General features: G+C 43.8%; 1 protein-coding gene across 1 annotated transcript in view; it reads right to left on the reverse strand.

Moving 5' to 3' along the window:
• galnt13 (UDP-N-acetyl-alpha-D-galactosamine:polypeptide N-acetylgalactosaminyltransferase 13) overlaps positions 1 to 18843 on the reverse strand; it is a 581993-nt gene that overhangs the window by 419053 nt on the left and 144097 nt on the right. Inside the window, exon 3 of the mRNA XM_041201818.1 lies at positions 157 to 325. Coding sequence (XP_041057752.1) covers positions 157 to 325 — 169 coding nt within the window. The remainder of the gene's footprint in view (positions 1 to 156; positions 326 to 18843) is intronic.

An 18843-nucleotide genomic window follows, 5' to 3' on the forward strand; every position in this document is an offset into this window, starting at 1 on the left:
CTGCCGAGGGAAGCTGATTTTTACTTAAACAGGAATAGCATACATTGGGAGAGAGCCCAAAATGGGACAAAAGGTATATCTGGATTTGTGTGTTGGACCACAGAACATTGGTTTTATAACAGAAACTTAATACATTCAAAATCAGAATAAACTTACCCTTCCAATCTCACATCTGGCAGAGTTCTATTAAATGCAATCATGTCACTGGCCATGAGATTAAACTGGTTGATTTTGAACAAGTCCCTCATTTTCTCTTGATCTTCCTTAGGAATAAGGACTGCCTTTCCCATCTCACCTGGACCTTCTTGTGCTCTGGATATGACAGCTGGAATAGAGAGAAACACTGTTGTAAAATGGATTACTGATTGTAAACATATATAACAATACAGCCTTATTATATTAAATTGAAAATGCACAAATCTTTATTTGAAAAAAATCCCTTCAAACATCATTCCATGTTGTTCATCGTAAACTATATATATATTTTATGTAATTTGCAATTCATAAGCTGAGAGAGTAAAAATCCTCACTTCAGAGAGAACGATGCACGGTAGGACATACTGCTGACTTGATTTGCAATGCCATTACAAGTAGGAACTTGCCATAAATTAAAGATTCATGGAAAGAGCCTACCCATACAGTGGGTTCCCTGTGGGAAACACACTAAGCTTCAAGTTGCTCCTGCAACTACAACAGGGCTGTTTATTGCAGTCAGACGATACTCACAGTGACTGCACTTATCCTTTGGAGAATAAATGGGAAAATGGACAAAAAAGCTTTCATAATTGTACTAGAGCATTCCCATCTTCACAGCACCCTTCACTAAATCCATGCATAAAAATCATTTTCACAAACAAAAACAGAATTACCTGGAAAAACTCAGCAGGTCTGTTTTCATTTCCACAAACTTGAGCTTTTTACAAGCCGCATGTAATGATGGAATATCATCTGCTTTATAATGTTCCTGACCAATATAAAATGATGGCAGCATATGCACTTGCGCAGAAATGGGGCACTAAAGAGATAAACAGGGCCTTTTTATACTTGAAGGTGACAGAATGGTGGGGGTGCTAAATGAGCTTCCATGTTTATGAAAGAAGATTGTAGGGATGGCTGAGGAGGATGTGGAAGTAATTAACTGACTGTGAAGTGCTTTTGTATGCCCCGAGTTGAGAAAGGTATTTTTTAAACAGTTAAATAATTTTAAGTTTGTAATTTCATTTATACTACTCTGCTATCAGTTACTAAATTCTAAGGTTTCAAATATTACCAGCAGCCAGAAAATCACTTCTTTTGTTCACCCCACTCATTCTTTCACTTCCACCATTTTTTTACTGGTTGTAAACCTTTTGATTTTAAGCTTTGATCTATTTGTTGGGTTAATCACAAAGCCCCACACAGTTGAGTTACCAACTCCATTCTTCTCCAGATCAAATAGAGCTTCCTTTCTGAAACCAAACACTTACAGCTATCATTGTGAAAATACACTCTGAACATTGCAAACAAGATGTTTGCAGTCCTTATTCACTTTTCACATTTATTACAGATGAATGAAACACAATTCCCAAGAACCTCTTGGACTTCCATAAATTGTTATTAATATTTTACTTCCCAGTGTGTTTGGGCAAAGGCAATGATTCTGATTTCCTGAGACTTATTTATAAATTTTGATCTTTCATGTTGCTACAAATATTATGGTCTGAAAACTGCTTTCAGCACTGCAGGTGCCACTGTTGGTACCAAACCTTTGGTACAAAATGCTGTCCACATCCATGCGCACTGTAGCATGCACACTTCTGGTGCAGCACAAACCCGACCGCATCCTGGTGATAGTTTTAGAACGGGTATGCCAAAGGTATGCAGGGAGGTCAGGTTGTGATGTCAGTCAGCACCTAAAATACTGGTTTGGCAGCAAAATTGCCATTTTCAACCCTGCTGCTCCAGCTAATGCCCTCTCTGAAACACACAATGCTGAACATGTGTTCAGCAAAATCAAGGACATCCCACTTGCACTATTTCAAAAGATCATAAACAACTTGTTGGTTAGTTGCTGGTTAATTTCTATTCACTCTGTCTGAGATTGTGGAATTGCTTGCTGTTTTGAAGAGTTGGGCCAGAATTTTAAATCTCGCATGCGAGTGGACACGCGCCCAACCCTAAAGAAAGAATGTGAAACAGTGCAAGATGACATCGGGGGAGCATCCTGACGTCATCCCACACGCGAGAAATCTTCAGGTTGGAAGGCGCGTGCGGGTGTTGGAGCTGCGCCACCAAAAATGAAAGGGCCAGTTAAGGCCATTATAAAGGTAATTGATCCTGATTTCGCATTGTCCGTTCGAATTCGCACTCATTGCAGGGCAAAATGGGCAGCCCACTTTTAACAAAACCTCCTCCAAGGGTGAAATGAAAGGGGTCTGCAGCATAGCCAGTGTGAGTAGTGAGGAGCTTAGGAGATAGTTTGCTGCTGGTTGTTTATTTGAACTTGACAGCTTCATCTCTGTTCTGAGCTTCAGCTTTAGTATTTCCAGGCTTCATTTCAGGACTCATTGGTGTCTCCAAGGCCCCTGGCGGATTTTGACCATTTGGACCATTCCAGGCACCAGGCAGCCTTCTGTTACACTGGTAATGGGGATTATGCTCCCTCCTCTGGTGGCACCTCCTCTGAGGAGGAAGAGAGGGGCAGAAGGGAGAGGTTTCCCTATGCAGCTTCCAGGGAGGGACCTGTGGGAGGAGGGTTGCAGGCACAAGAGGCGCAGGGCCAGCAGTTAGTCCTGGTGGATGGGGCCGCAGAAGATGCCACTATCCTGCTGCCAGGGTTTATGGGCAGCAATGCAGCTACCTCAATATGTTTGAGGTGCAATGCCAAAGGAGGCTTTGCCTCTCCAGGGAGACTGTGACCTCCATTTGTCAGATGATTGGACCTGAGATCAGCTCCGACTGTGTGGGTGGAAAGCCCAGGCCAGTCGCTTTGAAGGTCACAGTGGCCCTCAGCCTCTATGCCTCCGGCTCTTTCCAGGGGTCACTGGGGGATCTTTGTGGAGTGTCCCAATCATTGGTGTCAAGCTAGTGACAGAAGCTCTGTTCGGGCGAGTAATGACATTTATTCATTTGCATACAGACGGGGCCAGCCAGGCTGAGCGAGCCAGAGGTTTGCAGCGATTGCAGGGTTCCCCCACATCTAGGGTGCAATCGACTATACACATGTGGCTATCAAGGCTCCAGCGGGTCAGCCAGATGCCTCTATCAAGAGGAAGGGCTTCCACTCGATGAACGTCCAGATAGTTTGTAACTACAAGGCGCAGACTCTGCAAGTCTGTGCAAGGTACCCTGGCAGCTCCCATGACGCTTACATACTCCGACACTCCCAGCCACTCCGAGGCTGTTCACTTCTCCAGCTCAGCTGGATGGATGGCTACTGGGTGACAAGGGCTATCTGCTGAAAAGATGGCTTATGATGCCTCTCCGCCACCCAAAAACAAAGGCAGAGAAGCTGCTTATAAGAGTCATCCCTCTACAACGGCAGTGATAGAGAGGACCATAGGTCTTTTGAAGATGTGCTTCTGATGCCTATACAGTTTAGGGGGAGCACTGCAATACCTCACAGAGCGGGTGTCACTGATAGCAGTTGCATGCTGCGCTCTCCACAATCTGGCTCTGGCAAGGAGGGACCCACTGGAGGAAGAGGATCTTGATGCAGCTCTACAGGCCACAGAGGATGATTCCAGTGGTGAGTCAAAAGAGGAGCATGGTGAAGATGTGGAGGCAGACCTCTGGATCCTTCAGGGAGGCAGGGACACTAGGGATGCCTTGATCCAACACTCCTTCAGTTAGGCTGCCAAAGTTTTGCTTCCACCTCATGCCAGGGCTGCCACCTCCATCCCGGGTATCTGAAATGACACTTTCCTTTGAACCCAAAGTCTACTCAGTACCTATGCAATAAAGTTTAGAGCCACTCATGTCCAGCATGAGATACTGGTGTGCCCTGCACCTACAAAACAAGTGAAGCATTCTCAGGCCATTAACACAAAAGCAAAATTTATATAATTTTGACACCCACAACAAATGAACATTACTATATCTGGTGTTAATGGTCACACCAGTAAACATATGAACCAAATGTGGCAGGACGGAAGATCGCCCATGAACAGTTCCTCTTGTGCTCACAGCACCTTAAACTTACATTTCCGAGTGCCATGTCTTGGTGCCTGTTGGCTGAGCCAGCAGAGACGACTGCTGTCCATGCCAAAGTCGAGTCTTCTAGGCCCAGAGCTACTCAAGGGTGTCCTGCAAGGCTATCTGCTGTCGCTTCCAACGTGAGTTAACAGCCTTCTACCAACCATGCCACAACCACTCCAACGGCATTAAGTAGGAGCACTAGGCCAAGCAAAGCAACACAACTGGCAATAAGGGAATGTATAAGGGTGGTTACTTGACGAACTGATATTGTTTTATCCTTTCGCCATGCCCTGGCTGTAGCCCACTTTTTTTAAATTAATTTGCAGAATGTGCATTGCTGGCTAGGCCAGCATTTATTGCCCATTCCTAATTGCCCTTGAGGTGGTGGTGAGCCGCCTTCTTGAACCACTGCATTCCATGCTGTGTAGGTACACCCACAGTGCTGTTAGGGAGGGAGTTCCAGGATTTTGACCCAGCGACAGTGAAGGAACAGTGATATATTTCCAAGTCAGGATGGTGAGTGACTTAGAGGGGAACTTCCAGGTGCTGGTGTTCCCATCTATCTACTGCCCTTGTCCTTCTAGACGGTATTGGTCATGGGTTCGGAAGTTGCTGCCTAAGGAGCCTTGGTGAATTTCTGCAGTGCATCTTGTAGATGGTGCACACTTCTGTCACCGTACATCAGTGGTGGAGGGAATGAATGTTTGTGGAATGGGTGACAATTAAGCAGGCTGCTTTGTCCTGGACAGTGTCAAGCTTCTTGAGTGTTGTTGGAACTGCACTCATCCAGACAAGCGGAATGTATTACATCACACTCCTGACTTGTGCCTTGTTGGTGGTGGACTGGCTTTGGGGAGTCAGGAGGTGAGTTACTTGCCACAGGGTTCCTAGCCACTGACTTGCTCTTGTAGCCACAGTATTTATATGGCTAGTCCAGTTCAGTTTCTGGTCAATGGTAGCCCCCAAGGATATTGATAGTGGAGGATTCAGCGATGGTAATGCGATTGAATACCAAAGGGCGATAGATAGATTCTCTCTTGTTGAGGATGGTCATTGCCTGGTACTTGTGTCTCACAAATGTTACTTGCCACTTGTCAGCCCAAGACTGGGTATTTTCCAGGTCCTACTGCATTTGGACATGGACTGCTTCAGTATCTGAGAAGTCGCAAATGATACTGAACATTGTGCAATCATCAGCGAACATCCCCACACCTGCCATTATGATGGAAGGAAGGTCATTGATGAAGCAGCTGAAGATGGTTGGACCTAGGACCCTGCCCTAAGGAACTCCTGCAGTGATGTCCTAGAACTGAGCTGACTGGCCTCCAACAACCGCAACCATCTTCTTTTGTGCTAGGTAGGACTTCAACTAGCGAGAGTTTTCCCCGATTCCCATTCACTCCAGTTTTGCTTGAAGCCACGCTCGGTTGAAAGCTGCCTTGATGTCTGTGGCAGTCACTCTCACCTCACCTCTGGATTTCCGTTCATTTGTCCATGTTTGAACCAAGGCTGTAATGAGTGACTCACCGCCTCCAAGGCACCCACTAAAGTTCAAGCAATCTCAGTATCTGAGATGCTGACTTCTAGTGTGAGATGGAATGACAGAGTTTCTGTTTCATCAGTTGTTTGCTCCTCTTGCATTTCAGACCCCCCTACCAGTTCTTGATCAGGTGGCAGTGCTTGGATATCTGAAAAGATAAGACAGAAGGATAGAGTTGTAGTGAGGGAAACAAGGAGAAAGCAAGAGATGCATGCTTACACTATCTGCAACTTGTACTGTAATTCACAACATAGGATGAGGGGGAATTGGAATGTGAGAAGGTGGATTAGCTCTGAACGTACTGTAATCCTCTATGGTTTTAGCTCCTGCGCTGGCCACAACCTCAGGGGTGAGGCCCTCTCCTCCAATGGGGTGAGAGCATGCAAGTTGTTTCTTAGCAGTTTGTTGATGCTGCCTCTAATTATGGGCCACCCTTCCGGCAGGAGAGAGGAAACTGTCAGTGAATGTGGTGATGTGACTGACAGAACTGAGTAGCTGGCAGCATGTGCAAGCTGTGAGATGTGAGACTTTCAGCAGTGCTAAATGGATGAAGATGAGGTGAGGCAATGAATGTCGGTTATGAGTCACGCTCCACAGACACTTGGTAAAAGGAGGGGCAGTGAATGGAAAAATGTGTGTGGTTAGTGGTGCAGTTGTTAAATAAATATCATGTGAAGGTGCATTCACTCACCTTGGCCACTTGTGTGAGGTCAGTGAATTTTTTGTGGCAATGTATCCAGGTCCTTCGGGTTAGAATGCTGATATTGATTGTGACTTCTATCTGCTGCCATTGCCTTTCACAGTGTCTGGCTGGAATGCCTCCTGGCCCTCTGAAGGGAAGTTCTCCCTCTTCCTGTCCACCTCCAGTGGTGCAGCAATCCCAGGAGCACACTCTCTGGCCTGCTGCATCATTTCCAGTTATCGCTCTGCTGAAAGACTCTTCTTGAAGCATTCCAGTTGCTGTTCCAGCCAAAATGTACCTCCTCTTTGAGAGGTGCGGACTGGCTTTAAGTAATTCAGACTAGCTTAAAGTGATGCTAACCCTGCATAAATTTAAGGCTCCTGTTGACATGTGGAACCATTCAGCTGTGCACTTTGCCTATTCTTGGCCCACGCACAAGTAATGAGCATTTTCAATGGAATATCCAGGGGCCATATTAACACAGAAATTGTTGTATCATGCAACAGTTAACATGCCGCTACCAAATATCTTATACATTATTTTAACAAAGGCAGTTTATCTTGAATTCATCAGTGCTTCCATTAAAACAATAAATTTGAAGCAAATGCATTAAGCAATTATTCAATAAAATTCCTCAGAACACTTTCCAGGCCAAAAACATTTAATGCAAACTGTTCGTTTTATTGTTTTGTCATTACAAACTTCAAGTGATTCTACAGTGAATTTATTTTTTATTACTGCTTGCCGCAAGTTTTAAGAAGCATCTCAAAGGAGGAAAGAGATGAAGAGAAGCAGAGAGGTCCAGGAAGAGGATTCCAGAAACAAGGGCCTTGGCAGATGAAAGTGTGGCTGCTAGTGATGGGGCAATTAACATTGGGAATGTCAACAGGCCAGAATGAGAGAAGCGCAGATACTTCAGAGGGCTGTGGGGCTGGTGGAGATTACAGAGATAGGGAGGGGCAAGGCCAACCAATGTGGGAATTGAAAAAAAGGACAACAGTTTTAAAATCGAGATGTGGCCAGACTGGAAGTCAACATAGGCCAGTGAGCACATAAGTGATGGTAAACGGGATAGACAAAGGCCACAGAATCTTTTTTATGATCTCAACCCTACAATGTGGAATATGGGGGGCTGGCCAGGAGTGGATTGCAATAGTTAAGTCTAGAGGTAAAGAAGGTATAGCTGAAGATTTCAGCAGCAGTTGAGCTGAGGCAGGGGTGGAGTCAGATGATGTTACACAGGAGGAAATAAATGGTCTTGGTGATGGCACAGATACGAGTTCAGTGGCTCACCTCAAGATCAAAGGTTCAGCCTCAGGCAGTTGCCAGGAAGAGAATGGAATTGGTGACTAGGGAGCAGAGTTTGTAATGGAGGCTGAAAACCATGGTTATCATCTTCACAATATTTAATGGCTTTTAATCAGATAATCTGTTTTTGTGGGGTTGGTTGGGGGATAAATGTCAGCTAGGATAACCTTAGAGAACCTTTGTGTTCTTGGCCATGGTGCACCATGAGACCTTTTACCTGTATCTGAGAGGGCAGACAAAGCTTTGGTTGGATGTCTGTTATAAAAGTGAGCAGGTAAAACAGCACAACAATCCCTCTATACTAAACATGAAGCAGCATTTGGTTGATGGAGAGCCTAAAGTTGCTGGAACCCAAATGCTAAATGAAGTGAAATCAACAAAGTAGTATTGTGGGAGTTTTGTTAGAGTTAGGGTCAATCCTAACCCTAACACTCATGACACACACATTCCTAGATATCAAATACCAACTGGTATTGTTGTGGCCCCTCACCAGAGATGGCACCCAGTGCAGGAAATGTGTAAGTGTGAAAAAAAATTAAAGCAGTTTTGTTCCAAACCACTTTAAAGCATTATATCTTCCCTTTCCCAACAGACACATAATTTGATGCTAATGCACATTATTATGCCTAAACATGATATAGGCTGCAACATCATCATCTCCAAGTTCCTCTTCAAATCACACAGCACCCTGACTTAAATATGTACCGTCATTCTTTCCCTATTACTGGAGCTTCCTGAAATTCCTTCAATACCACCGGCTCAGAGCAACTAGGGATGTGGCAGTAGTGCCAGCATCCCAGGAACAAATAAGCAAAAATGCCACAAGGGTGTCAAATTCAGATGCATACCTATCAAGACAGTCTCATCAGAAATCAAACTTGACAATGGTCACACATAATTTTTACACAATTAGCACGTCTGATTTAAAATATTAATTCTCTTAAGTGTGATAAACATATTAAAAGACAGCAACAAAGAGTCTTAGTTATTGTCCATGGCCGGTAAACTGCTCTCAGTGCAAACAATAAACTCAGCTACTGTACAGCCTGCAAGATGATGAAAGCTCCATACGGCATAAAATTAATGTGCTGCAATGACCTGTTCCAAGTCACTGAACAGGATCAAGGCAGCATTGAATCTCTGTACAGGCTTCTAACTGGAGTACCTTCTTTCATTTTGCATTCACTGCAATAGGACAGCCATCAATAGGAATAGAAAACCATTTATATTCCAAGTGCCTCAATTAAATTAGACTGCACTACAAAAGAAAATCAAATACAACTCTGCGATTCAATTGATGAATCAAATCAGAGTCATCCACTGGATAAATAAAGGATTCTCTTGAGAACTATGAGATAATGAGGTGCTTACTTTCAGATGGAGTAGTCATTCTTCTTTGAGTTCAGACAATTAGGTTCAAAATACCAGTACAAGGGAAGACATGTTACTGTCCCACTTTGTTCACTTTAAAACTTTGACCAATGAGAACAACAGGATAATCCCTATTGTCGTATAGGAACAAAGCTTGCTGAGTGATATTCAATTATGTTGACCAACAGAATAAAGAAATTGATATCTGTAGAACCACTTTCTTAAGCCTCAGTAATTTTATAGATATTACTGATTCATAATAAATTTCACAACTAAAAAATAAAATTCCCACTGAAATACATTTTTCAGCATGGAGGAAAACAGGAATGTGATCCTGGAGTAGAACAGCAATAATTTAAAAATATTGAAGTCTAACTTTTATATTAATGGGAGACCAAAAAATGAGGAAGATTCAGAAAAGAGGAAAACACTTCTACTTTGCTCTTGTGATGAAAGTAAAAATCATTTTCATAATATTTTTCTAGTTTATTTTGAAGTAGGTTTATGGGAGTAAGCATGGTTGGGTCTGTCTGTGTGATGTAATTACATTTGGAGTCAAGTGGACTGCAAGTTTAAACCATCAAAGGATGCTAGGTGCTTGACACACTAATGAGTAAACGTGGATGCTGGCTTAGCATGTAAGGTGTGAAGGGAAAATGCATTTTTAGTAAAATAAAGAGATTTTTAGACTTCAAAGTGAAATTAGTATGCTTACAACCAGATAAGCAGGACTAAGGTGTGTGTTTACTTTTTCCCCAAAGGTTACTGATTATATTGGAAACATGAAAGTGTTTATATTATGAGGAAGATATAGTTTCAAAAGCATATGGAACAATAGGATTTACTTATTAAAAAGAGTGAAATATATATAAAGGAGGATGAAAAACTATGTGGAAGAAGGCCATGTAAGGTCTAACAGGAGTGGTGAAATAGCCTTAATGAAGCCTCCAGTTATATGTGCACAAGACTGCTAAATAAGAAAACTGAAGTTAAGGAAAAGCCATTTGGAATTCCACTGTCAAGTGGGTATTGTGTTAACGTGCTGGTTCTGTTTTAAATCTAAAACCTGCTATGGACTGTTGCCTTAAAGGGGGTGTAACTGCAGGTCAGGTTAATCAGGAATTTTAGGAATTATTATCACAGTAAGTAATTATAGGCTTATGAATCTGCTTGAAATCTTTTATTATGTTAAGAACTGTTTTCATTTGATTTTTTTTAAATCTCTAAAAGTCTTGGTGGACTTATTATTTCTGAATTCAGTGCGCACATCTTCTCAATAAATACAAATTGCAAAACTGTTGTGACACCACAACCAAGTTTCCCTTGTGGATTTGGTCCACTTGGCACACATCATCTGCCACATCATAACACTCTCAGTGAAATTCATTATACTACATAAACATTGCAATTCTGAAATACTTTTGAAAAGTTACATTTAAAATTATATTTAAATATGGCAAAAATAAAATATATTGGCCTGGATTTTATGTAATAATAGTGAGGCTATCAGCACTTGCCATTATTACAGGTGAGACTGACGGCAACTTCTGGTGTCCAGACATGCACAGTAGACATGGAAATCCAGATGTTGCTGTCAGATACCCTATTCCTCTGCATGGTGTATTGGTGCATTCTTCAACAACAGATTTGGCACTGAAATCACAGCAATGCCATGAACTTGGAGTACTTACAACTGAAAAAATTAGGGCTGGTGCATTTAGGAGTAAGAGTCTTTAACAGTGTAATTAAATGATAATTATTGCTGAACAATCACCCTGGCCCTGTAAATTAAATTGTAAAAGCATAGAATTTCATTCCCTCAGAAGAAAATTAGTATTTGTAGATTTTTTAAAAAGCTTTCTAGTGTTTCTGTTTGTCTCTTTTATCTATTTCCTTTAGTCCTATCTGCATTTCTCAATCTCCAATTCACTCACTCTACATCATTTAAATCTAATTTGTATTTCCTGCTTTATACTTCCTGTTTTGAACTCTGCATGTCTCAATGAGGATACTTCAACCGGGTTGTTTGAAGAGCCTCTTTGCTGACTGCACTATTCACAGATACCCATGGAAAGGGCTTGCTCTCGAAAAGATGCCAGGTTAAGAGTGGGTTCCAGGGTATCATACCCTTGTAGCCGCTGAACTTGACTATACCAGTACTCTCCTGACTGCTTTGTCATTTCCACCCTCCATAAACTTAAGCGAGTCCATGACTCTGCTGGCTGCCCATATCTAGCTCACATCAAGTCCCATTCACACGTCACCACTGCGCTCACTGTTATGATCCTCGGCCAGACCCTGGGATGTGCAAGGAGATCTGGTTAGGACCAATAAGGCTTTGTTTAAAGTAGATAAAGGTTGAGATTCAAGCCACCTGCTTTTGGAGTAAAGCCTTAAGATCCCAGGGGTTTTGAATAAACAAAAAAAAATTACTATACAAGCCCAAAAGATAAAACAATTTGCAACATGTATCTTATTCTCTAACATTCAGGGCAAGGATGAGGTACGTGTGAATTAACAGACGACTGTGGTCAAACACATCACACTACAGAGTAAATGACAGATGCAACCAAGGCAGAGTCAAGAACTCACCCAGACGTCAATAAACACCAAGTCAAACAATCTCATTGAAACACTGTCTCACAAGGGACTCCCAGCTTCATCTTCGAACTTGGAATTCTCTCCAAAGGTCACTCCCATTCGGACAGCTTCAACAATGGCCCACCACACAGGATTTCAGTCTTGCCTTCCGAGATTCCTTCTGCCTAGATTCCAGGGTACACTCAACACTAGCTTACAAGCACACTTTCAGACCTATGGCTGTGTCAAGCAGAGCACCAATGCTCCAAAGGGCTACCTTTGCCCCACAAGCCCTCTTTACTTAAAGTCTGCTCCACACAGCTCTTTCTTTAACTTAACTGGGCCCTGTTTCTGTCCCTTTTGTCTTTGTGACACTTGTTGGCTGGCAAGATTCCCTGAAACTGACTGCCTCAGAAGAGTTGTCCACTGACCTTTGAACTGATCTGGTAACGTTTCAAAATGCTCCAAGAGGGTCCCACCCTTGTTACTAGGTGGGAACCAATGTAACAAGCATTGGAACATCCTGTACCTTAAATGTTACAGTCTCCACAGACTGCGAATTCAGCACATAGGGACACAAAGAACAATGGTTTCATTATATCAATGTTCTGCAGTGGCAATGCTGAATTGTATTAAAATTCTAATCATCCTTTTCAAATCCCGCCATGGCCTTTCCCCTCCCTACCTCTAGAATTTTCTCCATCCCATTTACCAGCACCACCATTCCCCGGGATATCTACATTCCTCCAATTAAACCCTCTTGCACATTCCCAATTTTAACTCGCTCTACCACTGGTGACCATGGTCTTCAGCTGCTTAGACCCAAACTCTGGAATTCTCTTCCTTAACCTCTCTGCTTCTATATCCCTCTCTTCGTCTTTAAGACACTCTTTAAAACCTACCTTGTCAGTGAAGCTTTTGGTCATCTGTGATAATACCACCTCATGTGGCTGGGTATCAAATTGTTTTTATAGCATGCTTGTGAACTGTCTTGAGGTGTTTAACTATATTAAAGGTGCTATATAAATGAAAGTTGCTGTTGTAATATAAAATGTCAGAATCCAAGCATTCTTTCAAAAGAAACTATCACCACAGTGACGCCTTTTTTTAAAAAAAACAAATACTTAGCCGACCCAGCTTAACTCTCTTTCTAATTACTTTGATAACAAATTATGCTTTTATGTTGCACAGTGCTTGCTGCGTTGGCTACTATTGCCAGCACTAAACTAAAACCCTTTAAAGAATGCTTGGTAAAGTGGACACAATATAATCCTTTTAAGTTGAACAATTCTATCTCAATTGTATGTCCAGCCAGTTCTTTATTTTTTACTAATTTTTAAGTTCTTAAATGTTCCAGTTTTATGCCTAAACCTTTTACAAAAGAGTATGGTGTTACAGAATTGACAACTCCATACAAATCCAACTTAAGGTAAAGTGGTTACACAAACTCGAGTAGATTTCACAACTTAATGCAATAAGCTATCATGAACGTTCACAGTAGCAAAGTACTGGACATGGATTCATGCCTGAATGCTGCTGTTACCCAAGCATTTCAGTTAAGATTATATCAATAAAAGCAAAATACTGCAGATGGTGGAAATGTGAAATAAAAACAGAAAATGCTAGAAAAACTCAGAAGGTCTGGCAGCATCTGTGGGGAGAGAAGAACAGTCCAATATAACTCTTCCTCAAAACTGATACAGAAATATAACTACCTTTGCAAAGCTCTTGTTTGGCAGTGAAAATTGGATTTGCAACCAATTACCTGTTGTTGACAGCAACACTACAGCCACTGATCTGAGCTTGGCTGCAGAATAAAAATATTTCCAAATATAAATCACTGAGAAACTTTTGAAGGATCCTTAAAATCTATAAAGTAATAAGAGGCCACTGAGCATATTCTGACAGCTCACTCATTCAGGATGACATTTATTCTAATTTTATATAACTCATTCTTAATGATAAACACAGCTCCAGGGTCCTGATGAAAGGGCATCAACCTGAAACGTTAACTCTGTTTCACTCCACAGATGCTGCCTGACTTGCTGAGTATTTCCAGCATTTTCTGTTTTTATTCCAGATATTTCTGTTTGTCATTTGTCTCACTGTTTTCAATGTAAGTACCTCCCCTATTATTGCTCTGATGTTGATGATCCGCTAACAGGAAATGTGCAATTTGCTACATTAAATTTTTGTGCCTTTTACTTCCACATTGGGAGTGGGAGAAGGTGTGGGAGCTGGGTGCAGGGGGTGCAGAGAATTGGTGAATATCCACAGAAACAATTTTCAATTTGATCTAGTTCTAAGATTTCTCCATGACCTCTGATAATCTATCAAAATGTCTAACATATAATTCTAACATTAGTGCATAAAATATTCAACAGTGACCAGTGAGTGAACATTATTGGTTCTAAAGGCAGAATGATATCTTAGATTTTTTAATTGATTATTAGAGGTCAGGGACAGAGGCACGAGTTGCTAGATAAGAATTTCCTGATATTGAAGCCTCAGCAGCCGGAGTCAACACCACCAAAGGTAGGGATAAAAATGAGCACAAGGAATTGTACTCAGTAGAACAGAGCGTTCATTGTGAGTTGGAACACTGGAGGAGGTCATAGTGATAAGGAGAAGAGCATCATAAACGGACTCAGGCACAAGGATGAGAATTTTAAATTAGAGGTACTGCGGGATACAGAGCCAAAGCAGGTAAAGGAGGACAGGCAGGAATGATGGTTTTTGGGACGCGGTGAGGGTAGGGTACAGAATGTTGAGTTTTGGATGAGCTAAAGTTTGCTGAGCTTGGAGATGGGAGGCCAGCAGGAAAACATTAGAACTGATAAGTTTGAAAGTGAGAAAGACAGAGAAAAGGGTTTCAGTGGTATGTGAACATCAGCTGCCTCTGACTCAGTTAAAGAGGTAGAAGGAAACCATCTCTGTGATGGAGAGAAGATGAAATCAGAATTCAATTTACATTCGAATGCCCAAATTGCAAAGTGTTGACCTATACTAAAATGGTGCCTGGAAAAGTTTTGGATCTGGTGACAAGAATACTAAATATGTAGCAGAGGCTTTTGTCATCTAAATGTTTAGCTGGAGGACATTACCCTAATATCCAACCTACTACTTGAAGAATTCACTTTGGACTAGATTATCTTCTATTTTAAAGAGGGTTTCAAGGTTTGTTTTTTGATGAGAGGGGTGATAATGGAAGCTTTTGAAGGAAGATAATGTTCATAAGGGAGAACCATTTGAAAGAACAAAATACTGCAAATGCTGGAAATCTGGAATAAAAACAGAACATGCCGGAAATAATCAGCAGGTCTGGCAGCATCTGTGCAAAGAGAAATAGAGTTACTGGCCCAGACTTTCCTTTCTCAATGGTGGCGGAAGCTGAGAGGTTTGCCGCTATTGAGGGATGCAACTGCACTGCAACTTCCAGCGAGCTCAGGTATTCCAAAACTCAGGAGTTGTGGTGCATCTCAATGGGCCACACTGATAGTCCCATCATTCCTATTCTTCCAGTGGCAGGGACCATTAGTGTGGGAATTCAGGCTTATTTTATATGCAAAATGTTAGGGCTTATAAGCACAGGCATTAGTCAGCAAACAGGCAGAAATGATAAAGGCTCTGGGCGGAAGCATCCGTACTGAACGGGTATGTTCAGTTGCATAAGCAGGCAATATGCCGAGAAGTCCAAGAATTGTTTTCACGATGTCATGAAATCAGCATGCTATTGTCCGCTCCGCCCACCAATGGCGGAGCCCTCGCCCAGGTCGCCTGTTGGAATTCAAGATTGAGGCGCGTTGGGGAGAGGTGGTTGGTGTAGGGGCTGCCCTGCAGTTGAGGGTAGCACACAAGCGTGTACTGAGTTGGGGGGGGGGGGGGGTTGAGGTGAGGGAAACAGCCTCGCATTAGGGAAACCTTGTATAAAGTGACCATTCCTCTGCAGCTGAGGCAGTTCAGTTGCAGCTACATTGTTATGATTGGAGTTGGGCCTCTAGCTTCTCTGCCCACTCAAGCAATGCAGAGGCATTTAAGTGCCACTAAGTGCTCCAGAGCTTTTCATCCCTCAGGCACAGACTGTAAACTAATGAGTGTTTCAGTGGACTGCAGAACACTTGGACAACTGGGCACATGGTACAATCACCTTGCTAAAGCTGACCATGGAGCAGTCACTGGTGGAGGCATTCACAGCCCCTTGCGATGTCATCGTCCCGGTTTGGACCAGTCGCCCCTATGATTCAAGCTAACAGTGCAACCTTGCAGCGTGAGTTAAGAGAATGCCTGCACCTGAGCTGAGAGCACAGCATGCAGTGCAATGGGCAAATCAGTCAAGTGAAGTGGGGGTGAGGTGGATGCGGTTTCAGGCAGCCATGCAGCACACAAATCTCTGGCCATTGAAATGGTTCCCAGCACTCTCCGGGATGTGTAAAGGGGCCTTCAGAATTAACCAAGACAGGTTCTTCATACAACCGTGTTAACCCATGCATCTCTCTCTTTCATCCTTCAGGAGGAGTACATCAGGGTCATGGAGCCTCGTGAACTAGCTGTGTGCCTCGTGGCGTATAGAAATCAATGGTGACTGAGAAGCGAACAACTAAGGCACTGGCTACACAGAGGGAGGAGCAGCACCCTCAGGGAGAAGGGGTAGCTGGGGGTCCCGCACATGCAGCTTAAGAGTCACAGCGAGCTGTTGCTGGTCAGCGCCTCACTAGACCCAAGGCTTATAGAAGCCACCTTTCATTCCTGCAGAAGACCGATAACCAGTGTCGTCAAAGACTGCGATTGTCTAGGGAACCAGTCAGTCATACCTGCCAGCTACTGCAGGACTTGGCGCCACAGGGACATGGAGGGCATCCACTGCCAGTGGCTGTGAAAGTGATTGTGGCACTCAATTTCTACGTCAATGGCTCCTTTCAGGGCTCCACAGGTGGCCTCTGTGGGATATCACAAGCCTCCACCCATAAATGCATCCATGAGGTCACGGATGCCATCTTTACGAGGGCACACAACTTTGTGCATTTTGCCCAGGACCAGGACAGTGAGGATGCAAGAGCATTTGTATTTGCCAGATCTCGTGTTCCCACAGGTGCAGGGTGCCATCGACTGCACTCAGCTGGCATTCAGATCTCCTTCGCAACATATGGTCAACAATGTCAACCGCAGGGGATTCCATTCACTGAATGTGCAGCTGGTGTGCGGCCACCACAAATGCATCCTGCAGGTCGGCACATGGTTTCCTGAGAACGTCCACGAATCCTACATCCTCAGTCGGTCATAGATCCTGACTTCTTCCAGGATCAACAGAAGTTGCAGGGATGGTTCCTCAGGGACAAGGGCTACCATCAGAGGACATGGCTGATGACACCTGTGCTGCAGCCTCAGGCTGCACCAGAGTGATGGTATAATGAGGCTCATGCTGCAACTCGCAACTTGGTCGATCAGATCATCGGGTTGCTGCAGATGAGGTTCTGGTGCCTGGACCAGTCTAGTGGAGCCCTGCAATATAGTCCACAGAAGTTATCAGGCATCGTTGTTGTCTGCTGCGCCCTTTACAACCTGGCACTGCAACGGGGAGAGTAGCCGGCAGAGGAGGTGATGGAGGAGCTGGAGGTATCCTCCAAAGTGGAGGACGCTGATGGGGATGAGGGTGAGGAGTTCCTCAAAGGTGATGATGATGGCAATGGGGCCCTTTCATGGGTTGGATGTGCAGGGGAGGCCCTCACGGCTTGGAGATTTGTGGAAGATGATGGCGACATGTAGTGAGGAGACACCACAGATCCTCTCATTGTAACTATGAACTTTTGACTCCAATCTGGCTTATGGCAGCGTACATACCCCCTGTGATAATGCTCCTGTCATGCAGACGCAGTGGAGGCCCTAGCAGTCGCTTGATTGCAGGAGGATGATGGCGACATACAGTGAGAGCACTCCATAGATCTTCACATAGCCTCTGAGAATGTCTGACTCCCGTCTGGCTGAGGGCATCTCATTTGCACTCTGTGAACAGGGTCATATTATTAGAGACGCAGCCATGAAACCTTAAAAGCATCTGATCCTTTGTCCGCCTTCAGCACCTGACCCCTTCAAGAGCACAGCATCATCGGTCACAGAGATGGAGGCCAGCCCCACCTTAAAAGGTGCTGAGAGCACATCGAGAGAATGACAGAACTCTGTGACACCTGACCATAACATTCTGGCAGCAACGACAAGCACCGTCGAGGTGCAGGCATCAGTATTGTGTCCAGAGAGGCTGAGGCCAGACCATCACTTTGGTCTGAAGATTGCACAAAGCACAGGGAAGAGGCCCTCGACTAAGACACCTGCCTTTATCTTGCGCAGAAAGGTTTCACATCTGAGTGACATGAACACTGCTCATCAGAACAAGGAACCATAGGCAGGGAGACATTCTTGGGAGTTTATTGACAATAATGAACATTATGTACAAGTGATTAACACCTGTGCCCAGGCTGTACTACTACATCTTTTTACTTTTGGTTTAATTGTTTTAACTCAATAAGAGTTACATCTTTTTACTCTTTCATTTACCCACACCCCTGATCCACAGGCACCTAGTGCGGAGGGGGTAGGGAGGGAAGAGGACCTTCTTGTGAACCTGTTCCTCGGCCTGGCCAAGTTAGCCAAGCAGCGGATGATCAAGGGGGTCATCCGACCAGACTGTCTGCCCTCTTCTGCGGCTATGTTCACGGCTGGGTGTCCCTAAAGAGGGAGCACATGGTGTCTGATGGCACTGACGAGGCCTTCCATGCTCGGTGGGCACCACGGAGACTGAGGTATTTTATTGACCCTGTTAATCACATTTGGTAAGTTAAGTTTTCTTTTAATTTTATCTTTGTTTTTGCAGTTGCCCTTTAAGAGGCTGCCTTTTACTTTATCCCTCATTTTGTTAATTTAGTTCATTTGGTTGACTCAAAAGAGTTACATCTTTTTAAATCTTTTATTGTTGTTTTGCTTGCACTTCAGTCCCACGCCCCTGATCTATGGGTACCCGGTGCAGAGGGCGTGGGGAGGGAGGAGGACCTCCTCATGAACCTGCTCCTGGGCCTGGCCAAGTTGGCCATTAACAGGTCTAAGCAGCAGGCAGTCAAGGGGCTCATCCGGCCCGATTGTCTGCCCCTCTTCCCTGGCTATGTTTATGGCCGGGTGTCCCTGGAGAGGGAGCACA

This window comes from Carcharodon carcharias, chromosome 12 (assembly GCF_017639515.1).
Source record: "Carcharodon carcharias isolate sCarCar2 chromosome 12, sCarCar2.pri, whole genome shotgun sequence".
In the NCBI taxonomy this organism is placed as follows: Eukaryota; Metazoa; Chordata; class Chondrichthyes; order Lamniformes; family Lamnidae; genus Carcharodon; species Carcharodon carcharias.